The following is a 25,627-nucleotide window of genomic DNA, read 5'->3' on the forward strand; positions in this document are numbered from 1 at the left end:
AATACTTTTTTATTTTGCAAAAAGCAGTGTATCGATGACATTCTGTATCTACCATGGTTATTGTTTTAACTGAAAGTTGATGTGACTATCATTTATTGTTTTTTTCCTTTTGAGAAAATGCTCTTTCATGAGAAAAAAAACCACTTTCCATACAACTTTCTTTAGCTCTACAAGATACTAATGAAACTGTACCTGCTGTTTGTGGTATTGAAGTCTGATGTTACAATCATTCTCTGTCCATTTCTACTAAACACCAGAGCTTTCCCTGAGGACAGGACACCACACATATAACTAATTGTTGCTCCCTTCACTGACATAACACTAGATGATGTCAATATATGGTCATCTTCAAAATTCTCCATCAACAGAGAGGGATTTTGTACTACATTAGTGTTACATGTTGGTCCATCAAAGCCAAAATCACATCTTCAAATATGAGGCAAATAAACAATATACATACCGTATTTATAATGCATTAATAAAATGTTTTTGACTATTTCATACAATAAACACACTCAGAGGAAGGCACACTTAAATTCATGTCTTTTTCTGGCTGCTTTTAAATTCAGCTTTATTAGGTATGTTAAATTCAGCTTTATTAGGTATGTTAAATTCAGCTTAGGTAAGTATACATAAAGTAACGGTATCATATCTTTTGGTTGTTAGGTTATTCACATGAAAGTTAACCAACAGCCTTCTCCAGGTAGAGTTATATTTAGGAAATCATCATTAACATTTAAAATATTAAATCCATTTAAAACATATTATTAAAACAATATTTACATTAAAAGCATCATAGGGTTAAAAGATCCATTTTATAGTGATAACTGATTTTAAAAAGATGAACTAACAATTTTAATGTAGTTTTTTAAATTGGAAAATCCATTCAATCTGCATTGTTAAACAAAAGTAGATTCGTTTTTTCACTAAACAGAATTTTATTTTTTTAAATTAGCTCTACAGACAGGATGCAGATAAGGGAAGGTGAGCTAAAATACTCATTTGGGTGAATAATTCCATATAATTTAAAAATAAAGCAAGGTATAACATGTTTACTTGCATCCTTGATCAGTACAAAATCCATGTCCGTTACATCTCTCTGGACAATCTCCAATATAAACTGAAATATATAATAGCAGAAACTGTAATTTCCTGTAGCCTCTCAGTAGTTCCAAACTGAAGACGTTAAATAATGAAATGCAAGAATTCTTTATTATTTCTGGAATAAACAGCTGCACCATGAGCGCATGATACGCCCGTCATCTTGTGTGTGAATTTTTATGCAATAAGCATAAATAGTTTCTGACATATGGTGTGACATGCGAAAACCCCCTTTTTTTTTACAAAAAACTCAATATCTCTAAAATAAGATTTTGAATCAAAACCAAAAAGTATTCAGATCTTTAGATTAATATAACTAAGAAGTGTGTAAAATTTTAAGCAATAATCATAAATCGTTTTAGAGATACGGCACGACATGTGAAAAAAACCCTCCCCCCTCTTTTTACAAAATACTCAATAACTCAAAAATAAAATTTTGAATCATCATCAAAAAGTATACAGATCTTAAGGTTAATATAACTAAGAAGTGTGTAAAGTTTTAAGCAATAATCATAAACTGTTTTTAAGATACGGCGCGACATGTGAAAAACCCCTCCCCCTTTTTTTACAAAATACTCAATAACTCAAAAATAAAAATTTGAATCATCACCAAAAAGTATACAGATCTTAAGGTTAATATAACTAAGAAGTGTGTAAAGTTTTAAGCAATAATCATACACTGTTTTTAAGATACGGCGCGACATGTGAAAAACCCCTCCCCCTTTTTAACAAAATACTCAATATCTCTAAAATAAAATGTTGAATCATCACCAAAAAGTATACAGATCTTAAGATTTATACAGTCGATTCCACTTAATTGCATACCGCTTAATAGCATAATTCGGTTAATTGCATACTTTTCTCCTGCACAAAACCATTTCCCATTCATCTAATGTTAAATTGTCCGGTTATATGCATAGCCTTACAAGTGGCCTTTCGGTTAATTGCATAGAAAATATTCGCCAGCTAGATATGCTTAGTTAAAACTGACGAGATTTTTGACCGGAAACGGCAATTTGGTAAGTATATTTTTCTTGAATGCATCATAATTTTCGTTATTATTTCATATTTACTTTTGTGTTATCTAAAAAAAGTTTTAAAACAGTTTCTTTCGTGTTAATATGATTATAAAATAAGCCTCGATGTGTACACAGGTAAAGTTTTCCATGTTCTATTTTAAGCCTCGAGGTCATAAAAATGTCAACAGGTGATTGTTGTAAAAACACGTCCAATCTATCTCAAAAGGTGTTAATTATTGATTGGATTTCAAACATTGTTCATAGATTACATTTGGGGTGAATTTTAAAAACAATAACCCCTGTTAATTATCGGTCATTATCCAATGTGTACTCTCGTAATTCGGCTAGGGGTGATCTACACTTATGTTAAATATTACAGGGCATTTATATATGGTTGAAGAATTTTATTCATCAATCTTTTATTTTTAATATTTTTTGAAAAGAAAATCAACTTCTAATTATTATATTTTCTCTCTTTCAACACTCGTGTCCTGCAAATAACCCGTACAGGGCCCCATTACCTGTTAACTGCTTTGCATATACGAAACTAACGAGGTTAAAGAAACAGTGTTACATCACTGTGCAAGCGGTAAATACTGCATATCAAAGGCAGTTTAGTACACATTTATTGTTTAAAATGATTATAAACTGTGTAGTATTGTTAAACAGTTAATTTAATCAAAGCGTAACAATGTACATTGTACATCCGGGTCATAGAAACAAATCTATTTTTAGAACAATTAGTTTTATTTTCGTATCTCAGGTAAAGGAAAAGTCGGTACGCAAATAAACTAAAACAAAATGTGTTTATAAACTTTAATGAAAGAATACAAAATAAAATAACATGTATAACACTAGACACATAACTTTTATTAGAATAAATAAGCATTCAATATGTTGTAAGTGGATTATGGACGTTCATCTTTCTTCAGGGATTTCCTTTACTGATCTGTACTATCGATGTTATTTGACTCTGTAATTTGGCATTTCGGATATAAGCATACTCCGCTTAATTGCATAATTTTGTCTGACAAATAGGCTATGCAAATAACCGGAATCGACTGTATAACTAAGAAGTGTGTAAAGTTTTAAGCAATAATCATAAATTGTTTTTGAGATACGGCACGACATGTGAAAAAAAACACACACCTGTTTTAGTTACTAAGTCCCGTAACTCAAAAAGTTTTAATCTTATTTTCACCAAAAAGTACACAGATCGTTTGACCATCATAAGAAACAACTATGTGAAGTCATTCTTAAGTTACGGTGCGACATGTTTACGCCGGACAGACAGACGGACAGACGGACAGACAGACGGACGGACACCGGACATTTGTATACGATAATACGTCCCGTCAAAAATTGACGGGCGCATAAAAATCAAAGACATATTCCTTACAATAAATGAAATTTGAAGGTAACTTCTTTTAAGACATCAACTGAGATTATGTTAATACATTTTTCTAAATAAATTTAAAGAAATCCATTTAAAAACATGGTCAATATTTGTTAACTTTCAAAATTTTCAAAGGAATATATTTCAATCAATAATAATGCATCATGGTAATCTGTTACGAAGGTTTCAATGTATTTGTAAGATTCTTGTGTGATTGTAAATACAGTACATGCTGATTATGAATCTTATTCATATGTATGTGATTTTTATAGAAAAATAATGTTCATCAAAAGTACCTAATTTAGTAACATCTAAATACTTGCTATAAAAACTTGGTATTCTTTATAAACATTTTACTTTCATACAAAATAGGCTAAAGACAAACCAGATTTCAAACAGAGATATTGTTGTCAACAAACCATTATCTATAGCCCAGTTAGGTTCTCTCCTATTGGTTTGCCTCCATCTGAATCTGACATGCGGTGACATAGCAGCATAAGGTAACGGCAAGGTCATTTTTGTCCACCTGAAAGATAATTTCAATTATTAAGATTTAAACCATCTTGGATATTTGGGTCCTATTATTCAACAGTGTATAAAAAATACACATTTTGTAATTTTGTAATATGAAAAATGTTGTGTATTTTGGCTTCCAAACCTTTTAGTCAATACCAAAACTTGGTAAAAGATATTCCAATATTAACAGGTGTGATCAGCACTGAAATTGGTATAATTGTTTCAATATTTTTGGATCTGTCTTAAAATATATTTTCAAAACTTACTAGGAAACTAGAAAGAAAAAGATGAGTTTATAGTAAATGGATGTGGAAAACATGGCAACTGCTCACAACAACTGCAGCATTCCTTTTATCCCACTTTCGGCTAGCAACTTTTAACTTTTATCAACAGTTATCATCTAAGCTTCATTTCATTTGCTCACAGAAAATGTTCACCCTATGATCTATCAGAAAATCTAGTTTAAGAAAGCAAGTTTGCAGTTAATTCCTTTTACAATGCCTCATTATATTATTTTTCATCAATTCATATTTTTAAATGACCAACCTTGGAATATTTACAGATCCATATGATGAACTGATTGGTTGATGGTTACCACGACAACTTCCCGATAAACATGGAGTATGAAGACGATGCCAAGTTCTTCCATGATCAGAAGAAAATTGCAAATCTACTCTGTAACATAGAGTTATCTTTTAATACAATTAATTCATTGAAAGAATTTTCTATCAATGACATACTTTTTAATATTTGTCAGACAAAATACTTTAAAAATTGGAAATGGTATATTGAAAGATTTTTTATTTCTAATCAAAGATATAAATGTAAGTGTATTCATTGTTTGTTGCATTGTTTAAATTGTTCTTATTTGTTTTGTAACAAATTAATGGAAGCAAATCAGGAAATACATTTCAAATCATGAAGTTTAATCTCATATTAGAAAACTGTCAATACTATAAAATCACTGTATTTAGTTGTTTATTTGTTATATTTTTTGGAGAAAACAGTGTTTTCTGGTTTCATATTCTCTTATCAAAACAACAAAAATTTGCATTTATTTGAGTAGTTACAGTGTGTCTTGTATTTTCAGGGCTTTATATTGATACAACTAAAATGTCTTTTCTTTATTGCACATATCTATAATATGGTTGTTGCACCCGATAAAAATTTTCTACACTGTTTATGAAATTGCCACCCACAACTACAACAGCTGATATCATAGCATCATAAACAAACTTACTTGTTAGCTTTGGGATCATTGCCACATTGCATATTAAGACCAAATTGAACTGTTTTGTTTGTATTCTGACTTAATCCTGATGGCTGATGTGTTAAAATCTTGACTCCATCTAAAGCCCATACATCTGTATTAGGACCATGATGAAATTTTTGTATCCAACAAAATCTGGCCCAGGATATTTTGTGGTCACCATTTATTGGAACAGATACCAGTTTAGGTTCCTACAAATAAATCATAGATAGTAATTTTTCAGGGAGAATTGAATTTGTCCATAAAGACTATCTGCCAGAGTCTGTCCTTGCATTGATGTATTTAAAATGTTTCAAACTGACTTATTGTCTATGCTTTAACTTAAAAAAAACCTTCTTAGACAAGGACTGTTGTGACTGTGACTTTGTGTACATATCCGTGATTACGCATTACAGTGTTAACGTTGTTTCTCGCATTTTGAAGTTGTGTGATAGTGACTTGAGAGGAGACAGATATTTGGATATGACTGTTGATGAATGAACAGAATAGCTGGAATGGTGTGAACTGTCGGGAGAGTATGCCGTGTATTTGAATTTATGTAAACTTTGTAACGTCTGTATGATACATGCAGTGTGAAATATGAATAAATCTTGTTATTTTCTACAAAGATGGTGTTTATTTATAAATATGAATGCTAGGAATTCTACGTTTACAACAAGGACAACATTAATAGTTTATTTATGAATCTTTTGTCTACCATAGTAAAATATACTTTACAACCAAAATTTCAAATGTTTGATACTTTCATGAAAAGTTTGAAATTGAATTGCATTTGTGTTACAACAGAATTGTATTTCATCCAGTTTAACAATTAATGAAAGAAATAATGATTGATGAATAATAGTAGTTATTAAAATATATATTTTACCACACTGGTAGTATCTAGAGAAACTCAAAAAATGCAGCAAGGAAATTTAATTCATCAAATATCTTGTGAATGTTGGAAAATACTTATAGATTATTACATGGCATTTTCCATATTGGTCTTGGTGTGTCCTAATTAACTACAAATTTTAATGAAATTCTGTTGTGTGGTTTCTGAGGAGTTGCAATAACAAATTGTTGCACTAGTATATAAATGTATAGACCAAAATTCTAAGTTCAAAGGGGCACAACTCCTAGAAAAAAAGTTGAATCAAACTTTCCTGTTGATATGCACATCTACACAGTATGTCCTAATAAACTACAAAGTTTCATGACATTCTGTAGTGTGGTTTCAGAGGAGTTGCCATGACAAACTGTTGCTGTAAAGTTCCAAGGGGCATAACTCCTAGAACAAAAGTTGAATTAAAATTCCTGATGATATGTACATCTACATAGTATGTCCTTATTATCTACAAAGATTCATGAAATTCTGTTGTGTGGTTACAGAGGAGTTGCGATGACAAGAACAGGACTGATGGACTGACAGATGGACGGACAGACTGATAGACGGATGGGTCAAAAACATTATACCCTACAGAACTTTGTTCCATGGGGTATAAAAGTAAGTTATATATTTACTGTCATACCTGGTAAAACTCAAATTCTAATCTCTGGAGTACATATGTATGATCATATTTGTCTTCTAGGTAAACTAACACATCAATTCTATCTGAGGTAGAAATATTGCCATTACAGGAACCACTTCCTACAAAACAACAATCATTATGTTGAACATTTTTTTTAAATTTTTAGCACACACTAATAAAAGTTAATGGGGATTGGGGTAAGCAGGCACTCTTTATTGACAATGTATGGATGTTAAGCGTTTTGAAAGAATTCTTAGGTCAATATTCTGTGTTTGGTAAGAGAAGTACTTGGTACAATATTTTTTTCTAATATATGCCCTAATATGTATTTGTTTCTCTACAGCCACTTTGTACCATATGTACTCTTTTAGTACTATAACTTTATAGTACTGAAAATATGTACCTATATATTGTAGTATCTTAGTACAAAAATTGTACAGTACCAGATTTGTGGTTTAAATTTGAAATACATGTACCAGTGTTGTTTAACTCCTCAGTGTAGTACTATGAAAAAACAATAAATCAATAATATTTCTTTTTTACAATAATTTGATAGGAAATTGTACTGAAAGTGCAATAATTTAAAAGTACTGGACTGGTACAAAAAAGTGTGTGTATCGAAAATATACTACACATTAAAAGTATAAAACTGTAACTTTCAACTTGAAGTATAAATCCAGTACTGTGAAACTATGGTACTGAAATAATACAATAACTTTGAAGTTCTGAAAAAAGTACTACATTTTAGGTACATTTTCAGTACATCAAATTAATAGTACTACAACAAAAGTACTCATGCAAAAGTAGCTGTGTATTCATGTTCTTGACAATTCTATAGTTTCATAATTTTTATCTTTTATTATTCAATATTAAATGGTCATTCATTTTAGTAAAAGAGAGAATACAACATCAACCAGTGCTGAAGAGAATAGAAGTGTGTAGCTGTGTATTGACTTCGCAGTTCACAATAATAAAACTATGAACAAAAGTTCCGAAGACATCCTTAATTTGATTTAAGATTAAAGGGGCACTAGCTGTCAAATTCATGTTCACCGATTTGACTCAAATTCTCATATTTGATTTATAACAATGTAAAACATTTATCCAAATTTTAAAAAGTCTAAAATAAACAATTTACCGGGCATGGGCTCGATAATATGTAGCTTCATTTCGTGTGTATCTTAGTCTAGACGCCATCTAATTAACTGTCGAACACCTCTGATTGTCATATAAGCGATATAAACATAAATATAGATATAAATAGATATCGGACTCGTGCATTTGGATTTTTCTAGGTCTGCTTAATTTCATATTATAGATTAAAAATATATGTTAATCATCGTTTTTACCTGTATAAGAATGATTTTTTGTGGATCGAATCAGTCAATCAAACGATTTACCTTTGTTTCACTTTCAATGTTGACATTCTTTTCATTTAAATAATTGAACACGCACAAAGCATGTGGTATTCATCTCTAGCTAAGGGGTCAAATTGAAGTTCACATGAATACGGATTCAATGAGTTGAAATATTCACTTGCAAGTGAATAATTCATGATCAATGTTTCTTAGCTTATTTTGACAAAATTGAAACATATTGGCTGCTAAAAGCGGTATATCATTTCACTATTTCACTTTCATTAATGATTAAACAAAAAAAATCATATTTTATAATTTTTATATATCTCGTAGCTAGTGCCCCTTTAAACGAATGGATAAATCTACCAGAAATAAAAAATATTCTGAAACTTTTTCACCTTAAATGATAGCCTACCATTACACCAATAATGGATTAAGAAAAAACATTTTTTCAATTAATAAATTGCAATTGTCAAGAATGCATTTAGAGTTACATAAAGTCAAGGGCTTACAGCTGATAACCTTATCAATATTGAAATATAAAATATAATTGAATAAAACTGTAACTCAACCCATTGTTAATAACTAACACTCATTTTCAAGAACATAATAGGCACGGATTTGGAGGGGGTGCACCTGGCCTGTGATCCCCCCAATAAAGAAAAAAAATGCAATTTATAGGTAAATTTACGGCCAATTTGTTTTTCTTCAAAATATGGTCCTCTAACTACTAATTCATGTAAGAAGAAAACAAAAACAATTGAAGGTAAAATTATGACCAAATAAACAAATATACTTAGACAATTCTATGTCCTTTTAAAAATATCTTGTTTTCTAATCTTACCTAATCCCAGATAAAACCTAATATTTCCAGCAGATCTAGTGTCCATATAAGGTGTACAAGCCTTCCTGTCCCCAGAACTATCAAACACTAAAGAGTTAGCTCTATAGATCTCTCCACAGGTCACATCAACCCTACCACCATGGACTTCCCATCTGTAATATAGGTACATACAATATAATTAAGTTAACCTTTATTATATCTAATTGTGACTCATGCAATTTACTTATCAGTATTGTTTTGCTTCATACTGTTTTCTTTTATTATTAGAGTTCTGTGTTGTGCTACATATTTAACAACTATGTTGAGTTACAAATGACTTACCTTGAAACAGAGTGATTTTAAGCTTATCATATCATGTGGTCCTTGTATGCTGAAGACTAAATGGTGACTTCTAGGGGTCTATTTTGGTTAACTTTCGCAGTTGAGTTGAAGACTCATTAACATTTAATTATCTTCAATCTGCATGCATTTTTTACTGGACATTTTCAGCAACAAGTCTTGATAATACCCAAAATCAATATACATATAGATTCTAATTCAAACAGTCACATTTTCACCAATTATTGTATCAGTAATCATAAATGTATCATTTCCCAAATTTGCATCCAACTTAAACTTTAATAGGTGATTTTAAGCCAATGTTACAAATTAAGCAACAGAAGTCATGTTGGGTAGCTGATGGGATCATCAAACATAACCTTTAAAGTTAAACCTCTGGGAATAATGGTCATCAAACATTCTAATAGGCCCTAGATTTTCAGAGGAAAAGATTCTAGTACACATTTTTGTTTAGGGGCCAGCTGAAGCCCACCTCTGGGTGTGGGATTTTCTCGATATGTTGAAGACCCATTGGTGACCGTCAGCTGTTTTCTGCTCTATGGTCGTGTTGTTGTCTCTTTGACACATTCCCCATTTCCATTCTCAATTTTATAAAATCAATTACGATCAACATTTCATTGCAATCGCCCATAATGGGTCTTTGATCTAGGTATGCTAAAAGTATCTAAATACATAATTAGCAGTACTAAATTAAGTCAATGAAAAGTGATAATTTGGACAAATAAACCTCCTGATCTGATCTGAAACTAGTGAACTAAATTCTAACCCTATTTGTTCCTTGAATTCAAACTGTTCCTCTAAAATCAGGTCTGTTGTTAAATCATCTGACATAAGATTGAGGTCCCTTGTAACAACAAAATTGGTGGTTTGGTTCCTTTGGCTGAAGTACATGGCATTGTTGTCTGATCTGCATTTTTGCTGTAAAACAAGAAGTTTTAGTTAAGAAAAAGATAAATCACATCTAATTAAAATCATATCTATACTATGATACTTAAAGTTCTATACTATTTATGCAAAGTCTGTTCTCTTGATATTTCTTAAAGTCGTTTTGTGAAATCTAAATTGACTCTAAAATCATAACTTAATGTTTTTTCCTTTCCAAATTTTAGTTTGCTACAATGCAGAGCATCATTCAAAAGAAAACAAAAATATAAATAAATAAAATAAAAATCTGGGATAAATCCATAAATTTTATATAATCATGTTCAACTTCATACTGGAATTGGACTGCAAAGTTAAAATTTCTTATTTTTGTAGACATAAAATATCAAATACAACTGACAGGAACAAGCCACATTATATGCATCTCTCATTGTAGCCAACAACAACTACTCTATAGAAAGACAAATTATTTGTATTAAAATATAACTTTACTGTCAATTATAATCAAGTTATGAATAAAGAAATGAATAATAAAAAAATTAAAAAAACTATTCATAAAGAAAAATTTTAAGCTCCTCCTCTGTATCACACTTATCTAAAAAGAAATACAAAGCACTAAAATCTCAAGTACAAGTAATCCAGTTGAAAAGAATTGAATTTGTCAAACCAGAGATTGGTGTAATTTCACTTGATTTTCCTAAAAGATTATTATTATTTGTAACAAATAAGTTCTTTCAGACCACAAGAAAATCTGCATTTAACAACTTATAACTCAATATGCCAGCTAATTATTTGTTCAATAATAAATTATTTGGTAATACATTACAACAATATGACAAGTGAAGTGAGCATTAATTACCCTGATATTAGCTCCTGGAAAAAACAACCATTTACTGGGGTCTACAGGATCAAAATCTTCGTGTAGGCTAGTAGGTAAGTCATGTAAGTTCACAATCAGGACATTATCCATAGCCCAGCAACTTTGGAATGTTGGAAGTGGTTTATCTGTCCTTCCAATAGGTTGGAATGGTGGAAGTGTTTGAATTGGACGACTTGTAACTATGTTGTTAGTTACTCTGTAAATAGGAGCTATACTTTTTTCTGTAGTTGATTTGATTCTTGGTTTGGCTGAAGTGACCTCAGGACTATTGTTGGTTTGATGGTCAGTGTCATTGGCTGAATATGGTCCATCAGATAGAATGGACAAGTATTCATTGCCGCTATTAACAAATACTGCTGATTGTGACCATTTAAAGCAAGCACTTTCAAGTCTTGCTTTTTGTGGAAGTGGTACTAAATATACTTCTGAATCACTGCTTGTTGGTGACCTGCAATATTTTCAAAATGAACAAAGATATGATGAAAATATAATCAGATAAAATTCATACTGAACTAATAAGATTACTTGTGAAGAAATTTCACAATGGAACATACATAGATATAAGAAGATGTGGTATGAGTGCCAATGAGACAACTCTCCATCCAAGTACATTATTGTAGTGCAAAAAAAAAAATTTCAGATTTTTACCACTGGCCTTTTTTAAGTCACTCTGTTATATCTCTGTTAAAGGTGACTTATCAGCCACTTAGAAGACAGAGATAACAGAGAAATATAAGCCTTGGAAACTCCTGAAAAAGGGTATTAACACTATGATTATATAAATGATTACACATAAGGTTTGACAAGAATCAAAATAGTCAAATTGTTCAAACTGCTTTGGGTTCCTCAAATTAAAGAAAAATCTATTTTTTTCCAATATTAACTTTTCCACAGTTGATATTTAATTACCCTGACTTCCATGCAAAATTGCATTGCTTGAACATTTTTGTACTTTTAAATACTGTAAATTCAAAAATTATTGCATGCATTTATTACTGCAATTTTTTGTGAATGGACAACAATGCAAGTATAATTATTGTAATTTCGGGAAAAACTGCATACAGATATATGTTGCAGATATTAGAATGAGAGTTCTTATTATTGCTATACTCACACAATCACATTATTCACATTAATAAAAACCTCTCAATAACTTCTTAATTTACAGTATAAAGGACTCCCAGATCAGACTTAATATCCCCATTTTAAACTGAAGAAAAAACATTGGTACCGTGGTCTACACTTGCAAAGTTCTCTCTTTCTGTTCAACATGCAATGACATATTTATTCAAAGCAAAGTCAATGAAGTAAAAAAAGTAGGTCACAGCAACCAATCCATTATTGTACCAAATTTTCAATTAATTTCTGAAGACAGAAATTTTTGCACCTAAAGTTTGATACCACTTTGTGACTGAACATTTTTATATACTTAGTACAGTTGTCATTTTAATCTGTTCCTAATGGAGTTTGGTTGATATATAGCTTTAGGTTTAATGAATTATAAACATTAAGGATAAATTTCCTGCAAAATGCTCTTACCAAACTCTGTCAATCTCAATCCAGTTAGAGCAACCATTAACTCCAACAGATATTACTATGTCTCCATCCTGATGATGCTGGTTAAAACATTTCCCTCCGGCTAAAATATAAAAGCTCAATGTTATTCACAACATGTAAATGCAGTCATACCTCAATAGTTTTCCTTCCTACACTATTCTCTGCATGTTGAATGTCATCAATTATTTGTAGCTGTGATTGCTTTGAAATACTAAAAAATTTGTAAGGGTTCCGTGGAACCCAGTGTCTCGCCTACTTTTGCTGTTAATCGCAGGCTCAACAAAAATGAGGAACAAAATTAATAAAAATATTCCTCTTTATACTATCTTTTGATTGTAAGTAGCTTCTGTCCAAGATTGGTAAAAATCCAGGATAGTTTATGAATCTAATAAATGTTTTAAAAACTCAAACTGCAGACTGTATGTTATGTTAACTGGAAGAAAAACTAAGTCCATTTATATAAGTAAAATACGGAAAAAAAGGAACAAAATTTTAACAAAATTTCCTTCTAGATACTAGCTTTTAATCATAAACAAGCTTCTGTCCAAGTTTGGTACAAATCCACGATAGTTTAAGAAAGTTGTTAAAATTTTAAAAACTTTAACCACATAGTGAATGTAATGTTAACTGGCAGAAAAACTAAGTCCATTTATAAGTGAAATACGGAAAAAATGGATTTTTTTTTTTCCAAAATTTACTTCTGGATACTATCTAATAATCATAAACAAGCTTCTTTCCAAGTTTGGTAAAAATCCAGGATAGTTTAAGAAAGTTATTAAAATTTAAAAAACTTTAACCACAGAGTGAATATAATGTTAACTGGCAGAAAAACTAAGTCCATTTATAAGTAAAATACGTAAAAAATGGATTTTTTTTTTACAAAATTTACTTTTGAATATTATCTTATGATCATAAACAAGCTTCTGTCCAAGTTTGGTAGAAATCCAGGATAGTTTAAGAAAGGTATCAAAATTTCAAAAACTTTAACCACAGAGTGAATATTTGTGGACGCCGCCGCCGACGATGACGGAATGTAGGATCACTATGTCTTGCTTTTTCGACAAAAGTCGAAGGCTCGACAAAAATTATCACATCAGTTTTGATGCAACCCCGCTCTCCATTCCATTTGTTTAAAATGTGTTTAATCACTGTTCAAAGTTTGAATAATGTGGAAGAAAAACTATCAAAGTTATTCTTGACACAAACTAAGTACACTCCATTCAATAACAAAAATGACTAAGTCTAATACATGGGAAACCGGAGAAAAACAGTTCAAATCTTACCAAAATAGGTGTACACATCTTCACTCTGTGTGAAGTTTGAATAATATTGAAGGAAAACTGTTCGAGTTACACATGGCATCAAGGTACCCTCTTTGTGTTTCAAATAGGATGTACGTAGAGACAGAGTGGAGCAGTTACTCGACTTGACCTCAACTCTGGTTATTCAGGTAAATAACCAGAATATGTGTCCATAAGACACCCCATGTTGAACTCATACTATCATGTTTCCATGATGAGTAAATTGTGAAATCTGAGTCAAAATCCTAATTTAGTATATATTTCACACCATAAGGAACATGTGTACTACATTTCAAGTTGATAAGACAACAACTTCATAGTGAATTTAGTACCTTAAATAAAAACACTGAACTATGAACTGCGTCGGATAGAAATCAAATTGAGTTGATATAAGAACCATACAAAACAGACCAAAATTCATCTTTTTTTTTCGTATTTGAATGTTCCAAAATCAATCAAAGTCTTATACATATACATGGATACTTGCACTTGCACAAGGTTGATTTCTATCCAACGCAGCTCATATATTAACCAAATACAGGACAGACAGGTAAACGAATTATAAAAAAAAAACATATTTCTATATATTTTGAGCACTTGTAATATCAACTCTATCATCATACTAACTATTCTAATACTTTACAACTAGTTACTCTAAACTGGGGTTCTGAGTTTTAAGTATACAGGTGTCTAAGGAACTAAATGAAATTCTTTTAATTACTTGTACTGCATTGATTCTTTGAACAACTATCTTCTATTTTTAATCCTTAACAAAGTACAATAATCTTCTTGTAACATATGTTTCATAATAAAAAAGACATATTTAATCAATACTTCAATCAAAAGTCTCAAAACAAGTTTGCAGTTATCATTTATTTAAAAAATTTACTTACACAAAGTAAATTGCAATACTGCTGCAGTTGTTGTATTTAATGGCACTGTAACCTACAAAACAGAAAAGGCTTTATTTTTATGAATATCATTACAATCATCTAGTTGCTAGTAGAAATTTGTCTTTACTGTTACCCATCTATGTTGATTAAAATCATTGTCTTGCTCAGGAAACATATATGACAGGAAAAGTCAGCCAAAAACTGATCTGGCCATATAATATCTCCTTGTGTTTCTAATAGTAAATATCTATGATCTATACTAATGATGTAGTGGCAACCATTATACACCCCTGCCCGACACAAACAGACCTGATTTTGTCTATTTTCTCATTTTTTTTTTATTTTCACAAGCATGAAGGGAAGTATAGTTGACAGTTTTATAAAAGCACATCCATAAATGTTATATGAACCATTATTTAAGTTTGAACTTCCACATCAGCTAAGGCAGTCTTGAAAAAGTATATAAAGTCATATTGGCCAAAACTAAATGGATATTGATATCACAACTATAGGTGGGACAGGGTGAGAATGAGTTGAAATTAAATTATGTATGAGGATCTTATTTCAGATAATTTATTATTTCTTTAAAAATAATTATTATTCAGCAAAAAATGTAATTACCCTCAAAAATATTGAGATCAATTCCATGCAATGACATGCCTATCAATAGTTAAGGTGACTTTTCACAATGTTGATTGTGTTTTAACTTTATGAAATATATCAAAGGTTAAAATATCTAAAACTAACCATTTCCCTGCTGCCTTTTTGATCACAGAAGGTCACTGAATATCCATACATTACTGTACCACATTTCTTACTAACTTCTACACCATCACTGGATGACCTAAAATTAAAATAATTTTCATTAGAGATCAATTAATAGAAAAGAAAAGATATAGTGTCTCAAATTATGACACAAAATCACTATGCACACATGAAACTATAGGCTCCAAAGAGCCTATGTTGCTCACCTGCATCTTTAACAAGGGCCAATTTTTGGTAAAAATCATCATTTATGGGCAGTAACTCTATAAAGAGTTGACTGACAACTTCGGCTATGTTGACGTATTTGTTGTAGATCTTGTATTGCTGATCATTTTAACTGTTTATACTTTTTCTTTATCCACCAAGGTTTTCACCAAAAACGCAAAAATGCTTAAAATCATCATTAAAGGGCAATAACTCCTATAAAATGTTGACCGACATATTCGGCCACAATTTCAGTCATGCTTACTTATTTGTATCTCTTGTCTTGCTAATATATCACATCTGTGAAAATGGTTTAGAATTAAGTTATGGTATATTTCTATCATAAAACATACATTGACAAGGATTTAAGATTCTGATTTTATGAAAGTCATTATAAAAAAAAAGACATTTCGCACAAAAAAACTTACCATATATTAGAATCAATGTCTGGACTGGAATCAAAGTCATCTCTGAGCACAATACCATGGCTTTCTTTACTGGCTAAATCTGGTCTCAAGGGAGATAATGTAGGTGCTGTCAAATAAATTTAAAAGGATATACTTAGAATGCTTATTGGAAAATGAAAATCAATAAAACAGCAAATAAACAACAAAAATAGATAGAATTTATTTTAAAACACAAACTTCTTTTAGGGGTGATTTTTAAAAATCCAAACAAACCATTCTATGTCAATCAAATGAAAAATTAATCATCTTGAAAGAACAACCGTCTTAAACAACACTTTTTGATGGTTCCCTTTTATATGTACTAGAACACGCCCGTGACATCACAGGTGTGTGAAAGATTTGAACTAGCTAGTACCTCTTTTTTAGCAGCATTTTTAATATTGGTATTGTCATCTGATGAATTCATGCAGTGAATTAGGTGGGCAGTTTCTAATACAAAAATAAGAAGATGTTGTATGATGCAAATGATACAACTATACACTAAAGACCAAATAATCTAGACGAAAGCAACTATATTGTTTTCTTCGAGGTTTCTTACTATCAGACTTTTACCATGAGCAACTGCAAGTGTCAGAGTGGAGCAGAACAACTTATCCTTTCGGGACACCTATTTTTGTCTCCTATTCAAACTGGGATACTTGTTTGCCACTTGTTATCCCTTAAGTTTCTAATGAAAATGTTGAGATATAATAACAGGTATGTCTGTCTATAATTTAAAATTCCTTGTTCATTTTATTCAATGCACCATCAGTAATAGCCGTGTTATATAAAAATCACTATGTAAGCTTAGAATATCTTAACTCTATATAAGTATAAAGCTTAGAATATCTTAAACTCTATATAAGTATACCTATATATAAATAAACAAGTGATGATGATACCCCCGCCAAAATACTTGACGACAAACAGGAAGTTGTTGAGTGATGAATCTGAAAACGCATCACATGATATAGCTGACTTATATAAACCCTGAAACCAAATTTCAGAAATCCTTGTAGTGTAGTTCCTGAGAAAGATGGGACGAAATATATTCATGGGACGGACGGACTGACTGACATACGGCTGGACGGACGAATGGATGGACAAACTGATAGACAGAGGTAAAACAGTATACCCTCACTTTTTTAAAGCGGGTGGTATAATTATGCCAATTTTTATCATTCTGACATATTAATGTGTATTAATATTAATTAAAATATGCAAGTAATTCAATTTCCCTAAATCGAATATGCTTATACGAAATATGTATAAGTATCATTATTTAAACCAATATTCTCTTAAAACATCTTTATCATATTTGAATTTGTAAATTTGAAACATTGTAAACTGTTTCAAAATTGTTTCAATTTTATTTCATCTCTTAAAATAAACTTAATCATATCATTTTCATAATCTTATCTAAATTCATCTATTTTAAGGATTGAACATTATAAAAGTTTTTTTCTTAATTTGGTTTTTCATTCATTGTCATGTTACAAATAATATCTAATAGAAAGAGGAAGATATGAGGCATCCATTAAGAAGCTCTGTGATAATTAAAGGAGCGGGTATGATAAGAGCCAATATTTGGCCCTAAATTGCAAAAAAAAGTGAAATTCTTCCATTTTTTCAAAGGAGTAGGTCCGGTAAGGGCTGATTTTGGCCTCAAAGTTTAGGTTCATCTGATGAAAGATTTTGGACACTTAAGTGTCTACTTCAGTCAATTCAATTAGTTTATGTGAAAGATTTGAACTGATTTAGTCATTAAAGATGCTCAAATTCAAGCTTAAATATGAAAAATCTATCAAATATGCCATAATATGTCACTTTTAAGATGGTTTTTGTCAAAAATGAAAGTGGCCGAATCCGTGTTCATTCTCAACCTTTATATATGTTATGTATTATCATCAAATACAACTTGCATTTAAATATTAAGAATGAACACAAATGCGGCCACTTCCATTTCAGACGGAAACCGTCTAAAAATTAACCAAAATTTCGAAGATTTCAGTAATTTAGCATTACTTAATGATGCTAGTACCCGATACATGTGCATTGTATTGTCAAAAACAGCCCATATTTATGTAACAGAAGTATTCTTCTTTCCAATAAAAAGCTAAAAATTTACATTTTAACAACTTTGTAAAACTGCTTTATTTTGGGGCCAAAAAGGGGTCTTACTGGGCCTACTCCTTTATTTAAGTTCTATTAATACATGATATAACCTAGACGTTTCTGTTTAGAAATGTCAGTTTGGATGTCACTTTTGAATTTGATGTATCAGACCTTAAATGGCCATTTCATGCATAATTTTATTTTTTGGTAAAATTAGTTATTAACATTTATAAGACATCAAGTAGCAAAATATTTGTTTATGAAATTGAAGGCATTGGCTCATATCTTAATATCAATAATAAGATCTTTGCAATTATTGCAATTTTCCATTAAATGCAAGAAGTTTGAAGCTGTAACACCAAATATATAAAAATATCAATACTGATATCTATATAATATATATATAGTAAACTTATGTCTTATTGTACCTTACAACTTCTATCTACTAACATTTCCTCGATACATTTTTTGCTTGACCTGATTTTTGAACTTCACAGCATGTAGCATGAAGTGAACTGCAGTGTAAACGTACTTTAAAAAACTGAACATACAACATGTTTCTAGAATAACAATATAGAAAAATTTCAAAGTCATTTACCTTTTTCTATTTGAATCCAAATGATATTAAATATAGATCTGTCAAAAATGAGGATTCAAGCATCCTGTCTGACATTCATATTGCTATTTTGTGTCAAAGCAAATGCAGAAATTCAAGGTAAGCCTCTTGCTTATCATCATACCTAGACAATATCTTAAATATTTTCAATCTATGATGGTTCATATTTAAATATAAAAGGGCCAGGCTCTGCTATATTGAAAACTAGTAAAAACAAGATTACAGAAAAAAAACCCTACTACTTTTAGAGAAAATATCAAAAGTGTTAATCTGATAACTTAACTAAAATAAACTAAATTTTAATGAATGTAAAATATGAAAAATAAATGGAGAATGTATCCATGTGACACAGATGATGCCCCTGCTTGCATATAATGTTATAAAGGGACATAACTAGAGACAAAAGTGACGCCACCCAAATTCAATAACCTTTGGTTTAGGCAAACTTAAGTTAGAGAATGGAAACTAATTTTTGGGACGTACTTACGTACCATTGGACATACAGGCGGACAAGGATAACACTTAATGCCCCCCTCAGCCACAGCTGGGGCATAAAATTTGTCTCCTCAAAAATGGGGTTGCGTTTCCTTATATATCTAGATGTAGTGTCAGATACTGTTCACTCATTTATAACCCCTCTCTTGGAAAATTTCTATATGAAGTTTATACATGTACACAGCAAACAGGAAGTAGATTGCTCCATCAATTGATTGATGGATTGGTGATTGCTTTACGCCAAGCAGGAAGTAGATAAAAGATCTGAAAATTTATCGAATAGTATAGTGTACCAATATAGAGCTGGGTATGAAATATCATGCAGCTCTATTTGTAGTTGCAAAGGAAAGTGTGATGAAAATTTCATATATACATGTATGTGTATCAATGTGAGCTGAATTCAACTTGGCACCAAATATCAAGAAGCACTGATCTGTATTTGCTGAGAAAATTTGTGACAGAAATATTTTACAGATGTCTGATTAGATACAGGGAGATCCTTTGCCTCAGGGGACGAGGGGTTATGTTTTGAAGTCCACCTACTACATCACAGACTCTTTTTTTCTTTATAATTCTGACATATTGAGCTACTCTACTTAAAATTCCAGCTTGCTTTTCTAAATCACAGTCATGAAAATATTATAAACAAATTTATAAACAAAACAAAATGTCACATTTTCAAATGAAATCAGCTTTTTCTTTTTTTTATTGTTTTCAGATTTGAGTTTGTGCATTCAAGTGTCTCTTCACTAATAAGACTATTTACCAGCTTTGTAATAACATGAGCAACACGACGGGTCCCAGATGTGGAGCAGGATCTGCTTACCCTTCCAGAGCACCTGAGATCACCCCCAGTTTTTGGTGGGGTTCATGTTGCTGTTGTACCCCTATTTGTGACATTTTTACCTATTGTGTTTGTTTTGTTCACACATTGTTGTCAATATAATGGAATTTGATGTGACTGTCATACAAGTGAGAGGTTTAGCTAGCTTTAAAACCAGGTTTAATCCACCATTTTCTACATAAGAAAATGCCTGTACCAAGTCAGGAATATGACAGTTGTTATCCATTCGTTTGATGAGTTTGAGCTTTTGATTTTGCCATTTGATTAGGGTCTTTCCTTTTAGAATTTTCCTCGGAGTTCAGTATTTTTGTGATTTTACTTTTCACACACAAAACGTATCTAATTTGACAAACTAGAAAAGTTATATTGAAAGTTCTGAATTTAGGGATTTTCAAGTAAATGAAATTCAAAACACAACAATATTCATCAACTTAACTAAAATTGTTTACTTAATTTTCATATCTATTCCCAGGTGAAGAATTTATTGTCACCTTGGCCAAAGAAATGATTGCCTATACTGCTAACCAAATTCTACAGAAAGAAGATGAATTAGCTCAAGATGATACAAATTTGATTTCACCTGTCTCAAAAGTTATGGTTGAATCCATTCCAAATTGGATTATGTCTAATGAAGCTATGTTAGTTAAAGCAATTGAGAACGCTACTGTTACAGATGAACAGATATTATTGAATGAGTATGACCTTGCAGCAAATATGGTTAATGTCATTGCCAAACAGATCACAATCCATCAAGCAGAACTGACTCAAAGTGCTGGTACAAAATTACCCACTAAAACCACTAATGCATTTTCTAACCCTGGAATTCCGTTGGTGAGAACATGGATTAAATTACAGAAAGATAACTTTGCTGAAGCTGTAGTAGACAAGCTAGGAGATGATGATAGAAGATAAACATTATTCTCCAGATAGATATACTGTTGAAAAAATGATTTGATAATAAAGTATCTATAATTAGATAAAAATATAAAAGTTTGTTGATGTTCGCATTGTAAAAAGGGAGATTGTCAGTAGGCAAAATTTTTTTTCAATTCGGAGTATAAAAATTACACCATGATTGACTCTACATGAACTATAAATTTTGACAAGATTAAAAAATTATACTGGTATTAAAACAAATTATTTCAATTTTTTGTAATTTATATGATATATCACAAGAGTGCATATCTCACCTGTATTACTGATAATTATTGAATTTTATGTTAGAATAAATAAAAGGAAGTAATAAATCTTAGAGATCAATGTCTTTCTGTAAGTGTCACATAAACTTCACATTGTAAATGATGGATGGAAATTAGATGAAAGTGTTGTGAACCTTACACAATGTGAAACAGACATGTAAACTTACAATCTTTCAGTACACTGAACATAATTGACTTTTTACTTATAAAAAACAAAGAAACCAACCTAATAAAAAAAAAACTGAATGCTGACCAATCAACCATTAAAATAAGGTCAGGGTAGACTAACAATATCACATGGATTTGTACCCTTTTCTATCATTCTAGACCAAAAATGGCTGAACCTCAATGTGGGCACATGTGGACGATGGATTATAATTTGCATACTAGAGGTGGGACGACTCATAGATGGAGTAGATTTCATCTTTTTATACACATGACAAGGGTGTTGAAGGTTATCAGTTGCCAGGATTTGTGTTATTCTTACCAATTTAGCAAGCCAAGGTTTCATTTTTTTTAAGGTAGATTAATTGTATACTGCCATCTTGGATTGTAAAATGGCAGTACACAATCTGTCTAGTTCTTTGCTTAAATCTGCAAATATGTAGACAGATTTGCAATAAATGTGTAAGACTGTTTGTTTAGATAGAGAAAAATAAGCGATTTATTGCATTATTTAGAATGTTTTAACAAATACTAAATATTTGTTTTTGTTTGATTCAATTTTTCAACTTTGCCATATAAGGGGAGATAAATCTTATAGTAAAAAAAATTATACTGGAATGACAGTGAAATTTTCATTTTTTTCTTGTAGCAAGTTTCTTTTTATTTTCTTAAAAGCATATTATAAAACCTATCTTCTCATATTTTATTTCAAAATTCTATCTCATAGATTTCTTTTTATTCACAAAAAGTGTTTTTTCATGAATAATCAATGCAAAATTTGACTTGTAGCTTGAAAATAGCATTGTTGAACCACACTATTGATTATATTTTTTTAAAAAGCATGGCAAAATATCCAATTTGACAAAGTATTAGAAAATTTTATCTGAGGAAATATATAGTGATGAACCACCTTAAACTGTTGTTCTATTGGCCAATGTTTATAAGCACCTGTTGTTCTGGATTTCCTTTGAGGATGTGGTATTTGAAAGTTGACTTTGTGCATCAGGTTAATAGAAGAAAACTTTGCAAGGTTTAAACAGGGGATATATAAATGTTGAAGTTTGTCCTTGGTGAAAGATTTTCAATAAATTCAAGTATATTTAATACTTATTTATAGGAATTGAGATCATTTTTAAAGATTAATGAAGTAACAAGTCTTTGGTATGGAAATATGAGATTTCAAAGAAAAGATGATTTTTTTGCCACTTGTAGAAATAGCTATGGGGACACTAAAGGGATAGCTAAAATCCACCAATTGCTATAGAAACATAGTTGTAGGTATAAAAACAAGAGGAGGCAAATATGGGGTTCCTCGACAGGGAAAGAGGAAACAATGATGTATTGTTATTTATAGGAAATTCACCTAATGAAAAGTACAGAAATATAAAATTTATAAGACTGAAAACTAGTGCAAAGCTTCCTTTTGCTTTACTATTGCAAAATATATTCTGAGGTAATTCTCACATTTTATATGAACTAATATGAAAACATGAACAATCCAGAACTCAAGACAAGACATTACTAAATATATTTTTATATAGGCACTTGTCACATACAACTCTACAAAGGGAACATTTACAGATAAGATTTTAGTTTTTATATTGGCTTTTCATAAGACTTTCATATTTCGTTGAAGCTGAATATTTCTTGTCGACTCATCAATAAAAGGCAAATTTGTCACCATCTAAGTAAAGTTTGTTATAAAAAAAATTTAATATGTAAATACAAATCCTGTCATACATGTGAAATCCTTAAAATTACAAAAAATACCTGTACTATACATGTATTTACATTATTTCTTTATAAAAATAAGATGTGGTATTTATATTATTTCTTTATAAAAATAAGAAAATGTGGTATGATTGCCAATGAGACAATTTTCCACCCAAGACCAAATGACCTAGAAGCTATAATTCACCATACAGCCTTCATTTATACATACATATCACAAGCACCCTATCCAAGCCTGTGACAGTATGTATTTATGGTATTAATATAACACAGTAACTACTATCCTGAAAGGTTTTAGTATATTCCTACCTCCTGCTTCACAGAGCTGTAATACAGTTATATCTTTATACAGCAACTGCTGACCTAATGTTGCAGTGGCTCTGAAAGATACACATGATTACTAGTCATTTGATTATTATTTAATGGTATGACATTATGTCAGCAAGTCATACATAGCCTAATATGTATACCAGCAAGTTTTCACAAGCAATTTATTTTCTTAACTTTCATAAGCAGAAAAAATAACACGCACATAAGTCTTCACAAATATGTCAAACTTTGATCATATGATCTCTATATGAATATATCAACAAAAATAGAGAATCACAAAAAACAATCACTGTTAAGTTGGCATGAAAAAGCTAAATGTTCCTATGTATTTTGTTTTCCCTTCTTTTAACTTATTTAGATTCCTATAGTAGTGAGCACATTTTGACCCTGTTTTCCAAATTATGTGCCTTTTTTGTGTCATCAGTGTTCAAGTAAGTGGTCATCCTGTTTATAGCTGCACTGTGCAGGTTTTTTTATTGTGCATTTTTATAGATGTTACATATGGGCTTGATCGGCACAGGGGGAGGTTTGCACACAAAAAAGTTGCGTCTGTACCAAACCAGGCTACCTGGATCATATGTTGTTTGTTTTTTACGAGAAGTAGGGTATTGGTCAAACACTTGTTAATGTGAGTTGTACTGGGCAGTATTTTTGTTGATTTCTGTTATCCTTTTGTATGTCTCTTCTAGTTTTATTGTGTTTTTGGGTCAGTCTCATTGATATTTATCATACATATATTTTTATTCAATGAAACATTTTAAGTATTATGAAAAAATAGATGTGTCGTTTAAACATGGAAGTACTTTCATAACAATTCCTTCTATAAGAATGGTGAACTTCTCAAATATCAATTCCAAAATTTGTTCAGACAATTGGTTTTGCAAAAATAGTTTTTCAGTTGGGGAAAGATATTTTAATTCACTTACAAAAAATTAACACATCCTGTACCCCTAGGTGGAGCCTTCCAAATAAACCTCATCTGATGTTCTGGTTTATAACTGATATGTGAGAACACAATGGAACACATAAGGTTTGTTCCTGACAGTTGCCGATGGTACACACCATGTGACTGGGAACGTAGAAGTGCATCACTGTTTATACTGTACAATCCCGTCAGCAGAAATCCATCAAAATTTAAACTGGTTTTTATTGATACTAAAATTAAAATGGAAGTTAATGAATTGCTGAAAAAAACATTCCATCAGCTTTTCAATAAAATTTCTATAATCACTTTCATTCATTTTTCCATGGTTAATAACTCTCATTGTTGAAGATCAAACAGTCACTGCTGGATATTAAATTATTCTCTTCATTATCATAGTCCTGAAAATTGTCTAATATTTATTTTCCATAAATCAATCAATCTTTTATCATTGAAAAGATTTAAGCATAAAATAAAAGCAGTTCCTGACATATATAAGGTAAGTCTTTTAGAATTTGTTTCAAGATTTATATGCCATGTTAATTAACATCATATCAATTCTTATTCAATTTATACAATTATTTTACAAGACATTGGAACTTATAAAACATTTGTCCTACAGAAAAGAGAATTTCTTTCTGTTCACTACCTTCTAATTTTAAAGCCTGTAAAAGTTGTTTCAAATAAGTATTTCGTACTTATAATCACTTATGGCAATTCAAACGCATGGAATTATAATTCAGGATTATTTCAACATTTTTTTTTTCAAATTTTTCAATCAAAAATATCTATTTATAAAAATAAGAGAGACCAAATGACATTGAAGTGAACAACTATGGGTCACGGTATTTTTTCGCATAAGGTATAGTACAACTTGAATCTATAAAGTGTTTTGCATATTTTTTTAAAAAGAATTGAAGCAATGTTT

At 30.7% G+C, this 25,627-nt stretch overlaps 1 protein-coding gene across 1 annotated transcript in view; it reads right to left on the bottom strand.

The window, feature by feature from the left end:
• Positions 1 to 25,627, bottom strand: part of LOC127700647 (reelin-like) — an 87,328-nt gene that overhangs the window by 56,488 nt on the left and 5,213 nt on the right. The window contains exons 4-18 of the mRNA XM_052204205.1: positions 24,704 to 24,932; positions 23,757 to 23,827; positions 16,265 to 16,370; positions 15,615 to 15,711; positions 14,868 to 14,919; positions 12,656 to 12,755; positions 11,096 to 11,564; positions 10,121 to 10,272; positions 9,016 to 9,167; positions 6,814 to 6,932; positions 5,273 to 5,493; positions 4,579 to 4,707; positions 3,936 to 4,042; positions 1,057 to 1,120; positions 193 to 426 (exon numbers count right to left, since the gene is read on the bottom strand). Coding sequence (XP_052060165.1) covers positions 193 to 426; positions 1,057 to 1,120; positions 3,936 to 4,042; positions 4,579 to 4,707; positions 5,273 to 5,493; positions 6,814 to 6,932; positions 9,016 to 9,167; positions 10,121 to 10,272; positions 11,096 to 11,564; positions 12,656 to 12,755; positions 14,868 to 14,919; positions 15,615 to 15,711; positions 16,265 to 16,370; positions 23,757 to 23,827; positions 24,704 to 24,932 — 2,302 coding nt within the window. The remainder of the gene's footprint in view (positions 1 to 192; positions 427 to 1,056; positions 1,121 to 3,935; positions 4,043 to 4,578; positions 4,708 to 5,272; positions 5,494 to 6,813; positions 6,933 to 9,015; positions 9,168 to 10,120; positions 10,273 to 11,095; positions 11,565 to 12,655; positions 12,756 to 14,867; positions 14,920 to 15,614; positions 15,712 to 16,264; positions 16,371 to 23,756; positions 23,828 to 24,703; positions 24,933 to 25,627) is intronic.

Source organism: Mytilus californianus, unplaced genomic scaffold (genome assembly GCF_021869535.1).
Source record: "Mytilus californianus isolate M0D057914Y unplaced genomic scaffold, xbMytCali1.0.p SCAF_1, whole genome shotgun sequence".
Classification (NCBI taxonomy): Eukaryota; Metazoa; Mollusca; class Bivalvia; order Mytilida; family Mytilidae; genus Mytilus; species Mytilus californianus.